Source organism: Lampetra planeri, chromosome 12 (assembly GCF_965212315.1).
Source record: "Lampetra planeri chromosome 12, kcLamPlan1.2.h2, whole genome shotgun sequence".
In the NCBI taxonomy this organism is placed as follows: domain Eukaryota; kingdom Metazoa; phylum Chordata; class Hyperoartia; order Petromyzontiformes; family Petromyzontidae; genus Lampetra; species Lampetra planeri.
Genome location: NC_136118.1, coordinates 14494939 through 14503694, shown reverse-complemented (window position 1 = coordinate 14503694; position 8756 = coordinate 14494939). Strand labels below are relative to the sequence as shown.

General features: G+C 46.7%; 1 protein-coding gene across 1 annotated transcript in view; it reads left to right on the top strand.

Annotated features, from left to right (window-relative positions):
* The first annotated feature begins 783 nt into the window (after nucleotides 1–783).
* Nucleotides 784–8756, top strand: part of LOC144721802 (exocyst complex component 6B-like) — an 86863-nt gene continuing 78890 nt past the window's right edge. The window contains exons 1-2 of the mRNA XM_078599724.1: nucleotides 784–1292; nucleotides 7689–7854. Coding sequence (XP_078455850.1) covers nucleotides 1105–1292; nucleotides 7689–7854 — 354 coding nt within the window. The 5' untranslated portion in view covers nucleotides 784–1104. The remainder of the gene's footprint in view (nucleotides 1293–7688; nucleotides 7855–8756) is intronic.

Sequence of the window (8756 nt, the reverse complement as noted above, 5' to 3'; positions counted from 1 at the left end):
ATAAGTTAAATATACATATATATACACGTGCATACCCACATACATCTGCTGGCTAACTTGCAGTCCCATGCCTACAACTCATAGCAACTCCTGATGGTCACCCATGCAAATGCTAATCAGGTTGGGCTCTGCGTACCTTTCGAAATCCAACGAGATTGGGCGCAATTCTGGTTATTTCATTGGCATAACAATGCTCCGTATAAAGTAATACCCCAAATTACGTCGTTTCGCAAATACAAGCGTGTCTCACTTCATGGGCGTGATACGTTCTGTAAAAATTGCTCGATGATCGAAAACTCGTTAAACGATAATCGTTTTCACATTCACTCCCATGTTCAAAGTTGAGTTACGTTCATGAGGCAAACTTGTATGTATTAATGTATGCGTATTGTGTTTCTGTTATGAGCCAGTGCTATTGAATGTGATGAGCTGTAATTGCACTTTCCCGCTACTGCCAAACCAGTCAAAATACACTTTTCTAGTTAAATAAAATGGTCTACTGATATGGTCGTGGGAACTCGTGCACATAATTTCACGCGGATATCAAGAACGGTACCACTGCGTGTGTTTTTCACGCTCTCGCATCCGACAGCGGCGAGTGAGTGGCCGTGTCGACCAACCCTGAAGACGGCGGTGTTGACGAGTGTGCTGTCACTGTCGCTGTCATTCACACGTGAAGAGCAAGTCTGTAGCGCCCCCCACGTCAATCTCCCCAGCACTGCCTTCTTGCTCACTGAACGCAGCACACGGCTCATTATGTTAATGACATGCGAACGCGCGCGCGTGTCGATGCTGCTGCTGCTGCTGCTGCGAGGTCACAACGCGCGTTCGCGTGCGCGCGCGTCCCGACCGACCGGCGACTCCGTGACGAGCGAATGAGCCACAGCGCTGTAGCGTCAAGAGCGAGTCGCGCCTAATGCCGTTGAAATGAATGCGGAATAGCAAGCACACGGGCGCTCGGCTCATTCATTCATCCTGGCTGTCCTTGCCGCTTGCATCAGACGGGCTGTGCTTTCATCTCCGAGGAATTGGCTCCTGCTACTGCCGCTGCTCCTGCTGCTCCTGCTGCTTCTGCTGCCGATACGTTGATTTGTCGCTCAGAACATGGCAGAGGTAGCCGCTGCTGCTAATTCTGCCGCTCGGGCTGATGCCGGCGCCGGGGACAAACGGGTCGGAGCGGACGATGGGGATCCGACTGCAGGGAGCGCGGAGCCCCGCCAGGCTGCGGGAGGAATCGACGCGGCCCTGGACGAAGTCTGCGCCGAGGGGGTCCCCCTGGAGAGCACGATCCGGTACCCGGGGGGTCGCGGCTGCGGCGGGGCTAGCGGTGGGGATGGGGTGGGCAGGGATGGGATGCAGGCGAGTGTGTAGGGGAAGGGAGAGGCAAGGGCACGGCTAGACGAGGGCAAGGGGAAGAGGGCACGCGCAGGGAGACGGTGCTGGGCACGAATGGGCATGGCAGGGCAAGGTCGGCCCCGATGGGGCAGGGCAGTGCTGGGAAGGACACTCGGGCAGAGACACAGGGCCAAGGCGATTGAGCAAGTATCATACAGTATTGGCTACCTGCAAGAGATGGACTAGTGTACTGTAATCACAGTTAAAGACAAACGTCCTGGGCCGGTGGTGGGAATTCTACATTCCTATGACGGAGCCGAGTCTGAATAATGCACATGAATGTAATAACTGAAACAATTTTTAGACTAATTTTAATGACCCCAGGGGGGTGATGATGGGCCGAACTGACGTTTTCCCAGGGCTAATAATGAAGTGCCGTGCCACAGCATGTCGATAAGACTTTAATAGCGTAAAAAAGTCATCAACACAAAGCCCCAGCCAGCCTGTCGGTCATGCTGAGTGGTGCAGTGGTACAGCTCGCTGGTTGGTGTGTCACGGGCAGAGGATGTGGCTCGTGATGTGTGGAAGATGATGAGCGTGTCTGTAGATTAGCACGGCTTAGGTTAAGCTGCTTGCCGTTCCCATATTGCTCGTGCTGTAGATGTTTCGTGCTGGATTGGTGACAAGTGACGGTGATGATGAGGGACAATAGATAACCTTTCATTGATATTACGGTGTTTAATACAACACTCTTTAAGAATAGGCTACCAGTGCAGCATATGTAGTATGGATTACACATTGCAGTATCACCATACACTAAATCTGTACATTTAAACACTTTTACTTTCTGTGGTATACTGTATTCTAAGCAGACAAGATTGTACTGGAGTAACAGTCAACTATACTGGGTGACTGTGGCATGCTATGATGTGAGACAGTCACATGTTGTGGGCCCTATATAGTTGTTAATGGGTTCCCCACGGCTAATCGTCCCCCCCCCCAACTTAATAAATATTCTCAAATGCCTGGCATCATTGTGCCGTCTCGGGCAGTGAGGAATTGAAGATTACAAAATACAGTCCACTAATTGTGAGGAGATGGAAAGGTTAGCCGTAGGACAATTAAAATGCGTGATTGTTTTAGTGACTCAATACGTGTTTGTGTATCATATGGCATTAAGTCAACCTGATAGATATATATATAGCTCTGTGAATATACAATGACACCTCATCTATTGGTTTTAAGTCTGCAGGTGTTCTCTGCAAATACACTCGTGGATATGATTCTCCTTTTGGCAAAGTGGTTCAAGGTTGTTGCATAGAAAAACTCGTCCGCATGAACTTAAATGCTGTCAGCTGTCAAAGCCAACACTGATACTAATCATAATACTACTGCACGTATTGATATGATTACAGTACATAAACACATTTGAGAGTGGCCTTTAGAGTCAAATATACGTCACATATTTACCATATGGAGTTGTCAAGTTCCTGTTGTCACCCACCACATAGCAGATAATGGCAGACCAGATGAGTTTTTTTATTGAGAATGTTAGGATTGAAACACATTTTGAGAACTTAACTCACATTTTCTTCGTGTTTGTCAGCGTTACGTAAATAAGCAAACAGCAAGGTGAGCATCTTGCCATCATCAACCCACACAGACCAGCTTGGTAAAGTAAAGTCGAAGATGCCCCACAACCTATTCGGAGTGGGATGCCTTCATCCCGCAGTGAATTGACGAAAGGACTGTATATGCACTTACTCTACCTGACTTGTTGATTTCACCCATCCCAGTAATTTTGTTTATTGCATTTTGTATTTGATGTTTTAAAAATTATTTACATGCAAGTAACAATAAAAATTGGAATTCAAAACGAGTTTTATTCGCAACTATGGGAACTTTAACTGTCGTGTTTAAATGGGCTCCTGTGGGACTGGTTGATCCACAGGCTCTGTCCGCACGCACACTTTCTCACCACCCTCGTTCAACTCGATGGCACCGTTATTTAATCTCCGAGGAACTGTACGGCAAGAACGGACGGCGCGTTTTATTCGACCACTTGAAGGCGTTTCACGCAAGAGCGACGCGGCGGCGGTGGTCAGAGTCCGGCGCCCGTGCCCAGGGCACGTGCCGGGTTAGTAGAGGGACAGGGCTGCGGCCGTGTCGCGGCAGTAATGCTGAACTGACGTGGACTTTGGGCCACGTCTCTCAAGTTAGACATTTAGACTGCACAAGCAAAACAACGGACAGAACGCGTGATCTTGTGTTGGAGTTTTACTCCCCGGCTAACCCTTGCCGATAGGGTTGTCACGTCGGAGGTACAAAACCCTGGTACATATTCATGGGAGGCAGGATATCTTAGGATACCCGAGGAGGGGGAAACTACACGGAATTAATCGCCTTGGGATGTTATATGCTTGTCTTGTGCTTGCAGATGGTGTCTTTATCAGGGCAAATGAAGCTTGAGATTATTCATGAGTCCTCAGAATCAGAATAGGTATTTATCCTGGAGAATTCCGATGAGTTCTGCTCGAGATCTAAGGCCAATAATGATGATTGTCATCACTGTATTTTTCATGTGGGAAAATGACATGCGAATGGATACCACTGAACGCCACACAGTAACTTGTTGACAACCTACTTGCTGTACTTCTCTCAATATTGCCTTATTTTCAGACAGATGGGTGTCTCAGATTGCATCCTGGTTCTATTTCTGCATGAGCCACTGGCTTTGCATTGAGCTCCTGGGTTACAGCCATGCTTTACTACCTTACCCAACAGTTCAAAGGGCTGTCAGTTGTGCCTTTTATGGGAAGCAAAGTGAGTCGACAAGGCTGTAATGTATTTGCACAATGTGTTAACTTTTACCAGTGGTGTGGATGCATTATGATACTTGCATGACTTAAAACATGTAACATAATGACAATTCCAATAAATGAATGTAATGATATATATCTAATGATAGCTTATGATTAATGTGCTCTAATTATTGCAATACTCTGCTATACCATATCGGAACTTTAGCCAATGTGATGAGCACTCCCACCCTGTTGTAAAACGTCATAAAACTAGCAGCGTGTGCGGGCGGGCGACATGACATCATATGTCACGCGACGTCTTAGAGTCCTCGTGTCACATGACATCATGCAGCCATAACGCCTGTCAACGTCATCAGCCACTGCTGGCTGAAGGCCTCCCCAAGCCACCGACATCCTGTCCTGTTAAGCGATGCAGCAATTCATGCAGCATATGCACGTGAGCTGATCGCAACAATCCGTCTCCTGAGTGGACAGTCTCTCAGGCGCGTCCCTCCCTGTGCTGCCACTCCCTTGTTAGTCTCCGCCGTCAGCAATCATCCCTGCTATAGACACGTCATGGCCAGGCCAACTTATGATGTCCCTAAAATCCGTTCTGTTTTGTTTGTGCAATGCCAAGCGCGCACCTCTCCACGCCAAACGTTTGTTCCGTTCTCTTTGTCAGTGTTCATACATTTTTTTTTATCCATCCCACTACTGTTTATCTACGCTTTCTTTCCACGTCCTCCTTATCTGTTGTCATCTTTATCTTTAATGTCTCCGTGAACCCGAACTCTCGTAGACCCTAGTCTGGCCAGGCCGCTCAAAGAGTTTTTTTGGGCCACATCTGGCCCGCATGTTGTCAGTTGAACCCTGCCCTTTGGGAAATTCCATGTATTATTTAAACATGACTTGCATAAATTGAGAGACCCATGGGAGCCTCCTTTAGTCAAACAGAGAAGAGGGGTTTAGAATATTAATGTGGCACCAACATAGATCCTGATGTATTCACATTTAAGCATTGGCCCCTTCATCATTACGGGTGTAATCTGTTCGCAAATACACCGTGAATTGTTCGACACATCTGTTATGTAAAGTCTGTTAGACGTGAAGTAACTCTGCATTGATTCATAGAGATTCTATAGCTCGTGATACAATTAATAGAATTGTGCGTGAGAACTGATGTTTTGGATTTCATTACAGTATGTTGTACGTAATGGGTTCACGTTGCTCCTCCAGCCACGAGTGGCCGTTAGATTTAGCAAAAAATGTCATTGATTATATAATTGATTCAATAATTATTTAATACACTGACAACATTGAATTGGTACAAATTTCATTGAACCTCTTAATATCTCCTGCATTGTATATCATTCATGTCACCAGGTGGCAGTGTGATGGCAAAGATGGTTTCAGGGTCCTTCCAGGTGTCCATTGACAGCAATTGTCCCAAGAGTAAATCACATTCAGAAGGGGTCTTGTCCTCGTCTGTGCGAATGCGTACAACGCGTGATGTCCTCCTGCTATTATTTTTAGTGCTGTACAGTGACTGAAAGTGGGTTAACTACACTGGGCTGAGTGGTTTCCGCTGCATAGCACGTGGCAACCCTGAAGAGCCAAGCCCGTGACAGACACATGCTCATGCATATATAAAGACACGCAGAAATTGAGAAGGCGCGCGCACCCACGCATAGGCAGACAGGGGGTCCATGGATACAGATATATACAGAAACAAAGAGAAGCTAGCACACGCGTAAATAGAGAAGCAAATAAAAGCATCAGGCATACAACAAAAACAAAGTCTGGACAAAAGAGAGATACACAGAAGCGGTGAAAAGTACACGTAGACTACAGTTGCACTGGCACAGTGACAGGAGGTAGGCAGAGAGGGTGAAGTGCGAATACGTGCAGTCAGACAGAGGCACACAGAGGATGAGAAGACAGAGGGGCAGACGAGCGTGCGGAAGCACTGACAAAGAAAGCGGTACGGAGGCGGCACTGGGAGTCTTTGCGATGGATCCACTGCCCTGGTGGGTGTGCTCGCCCTCTGCCCTCAAGTAACACTCTTGTCCTGCCACTTTCTAACTTCACCCTTCCCTATCACAGAAGCTTTTCTGCTCTCCCAGCCTCCATGTAGACCGTGATCTTGACTGGGCCGTGCCCGCGACCACTTCAGCACCAGGGACAGCGGCAGTTTCATTCACGCTCTACTGTGTACACTGCAACGGCTACTTGTTCATGCCGGGATGTGGGAGCGATGCACACGAGTAACCCAGCGACAAGGAGGTCAGCTTGTTGGATCATATAGAGATCCACATGTGGCCAGACAATGGGCAGTACAACAAGTAGGTCAATTCCCTACATTGTTGGGATAGTTGGACTCTTGTGAGTTGTGAATATTCCAGTCCCCCCCCCCACCCGCATGCCAAAATACCGCGCAAAAAAAGAATCGGCCACACATTCCTCGCAGAATTGTCTTGCAACGGAATTCGCGAGACTGAATGTTCCAACTACATGATCGTGATTGTTGATTATGTTTATTCATTAGAAGTCAAAATGTATAGAATGTGTCTTGGAATGTGTTCATATACATGATACATATATTTAAAAAGATGTGGCATTTAAAAGTTTGGTTATGATGTTGCGTGGATGTTTGATAGCACCGTCTTTGCATGGCCCAATGTATTTTGGACGGAGCTTTCCTCCACTGATAGTTTGTTTTATTCGGCTCGTTTGCCCAGGAAAGCCTCGCTGAGGCTCAATACTCTTTATCAGGAGGGTCCTGCCAGATTTTCACAAAGGGGGGAGGCGATGTTGCTATGTTAACATTGTTATGTTACCATTTTACCATCCTGCCGAGTAGTGGCAATATTTCCCTTTTCTTATCCATAAAAGTTCGTTTTGAAAAAAAAAAAGGAATTCGGTAGTGATGCTTTGCCAATTCCATGATTGTTTGGCATGCTCTAGACCATTGGTGGATATCACACATTCTCATGGTGAGTACCAGTTTATTTTCAGGACAACTGTTGTTCGCTTTCCACAGAGTGGTGATATGATGCTTATTATACTATTTCCTGAAGGAAGAACCACTGGGTTCATCCTGGCCATAATTTGAACTATTTCTCATAATTGGAAACTCCTCGTGCTAAGTCGTGCCATGGAGTACGCGTGGAAGAGTAGGCCAAATATTATCTCTCTCGAGTTATCTATAGCCCCCTCTATTGGGGGCCTTCTGCCAGTCTTGGAGTATGCAAGTAATTGCAGGTCCGCATCTTTTCCTTCACCTAGCAAGTCTTAGCATGTGCAGCAGCCTTAATAAGCAATATTATAAGATCAATTTGTGCGCACCGGCACACAAACATTAGTAATGACGCGAGTAATGCATAACCCCTAGTACGCATTAATAAGTACAAACTAGAGCAGGCACCTGCAAGCCCACTTGAACATTAGTAAGGAGAAGGCATATAAAACGTTTTGCAAACACAAACCCCGTATACCGATGGCGTTTGTGTGAGTTCCGCCGAGTAAGGGTGTGGTGTCCCCCTGTGTCGGCAGGGCCGTGTACGATGGCCAGGACCGTGGGGAGCTCATGTCTCGCCTGGATGTGCGCATCCGGGGCCACGACCGCGACATCGAGAAACTCTGCAACTTCCACTACCAGGGCTTTGTGGATTGCATCACTGAGCTGTTGAGCGTGCGAGCGCACGCGCTCAAGCTGAAGGCAAGCGCGCTCACACCAACACACTCGTGCATCGACGCTTCGCCGTTACACCTTCAAGGCTGCCGTTTGTTACTGGCCGCTTGGCGTTTTTGGGCCTTTGGGGGTCTGTGTTCAGAAATCGTGATCATAAAAAACAGACCCACGTTCAGTGCAAAAAACAACAACACTAACTTCCTACCGTCAGGTATAGAAAACGTGTGTGCAAAAGTATTACTTTTTATCTTAGGATTTCTTGGAAATATATTTGATCCCGTTTCTTCAATTAGAAGTGCCATTATGAGGCGATAAAGCATCCTCTCAGAATGCACTCGGCAGAGGAATAACATCAATTCGGGCAACGACTTCCGGAGGATGGCAAAACGGAAGCGCCGCTGGAGACCTCAACCACAGTCTCTTCTTGACCCTACATAAGGTGGCGCACACGCCTGTTGGGAAACATTGGCTCTTCACACGTATCAATCATTTGATATATTTGTTGCTGGTTCCAGAGTTGCTTTAAGCTGAAATGAGTGAACACTCAAATTATATTAGACTTACGGGAAACCACCTCTTAATCACTGTTAAGCTACTCGTTTGAAATATCAACTTTCTTGAGTTTAAGAACAAGGTCCCGAATTCTCAGTTGTTTATAACATGTAGCTGACCAGCAGATGGCAGCATGTGCCCAGGCACTGCAATGATTTTTTTTGTCTTTGTGTTATAACAAATAAGATTATTTGAAGTTCAGTCTTCATTTCTCCAAAAGTATACATTTAAATTTTGGGTTGGCATTTGCGCAGTATTTTTTTCAAGATATGAGGGTTTATTCAGAAGGTAGGAACTCACATTCACAGTTAGGACTCAGAGGCACACACATCGTGATAGCCGGCACCAGGCCCTTGAGAGATAGCAGCCAACAGCTC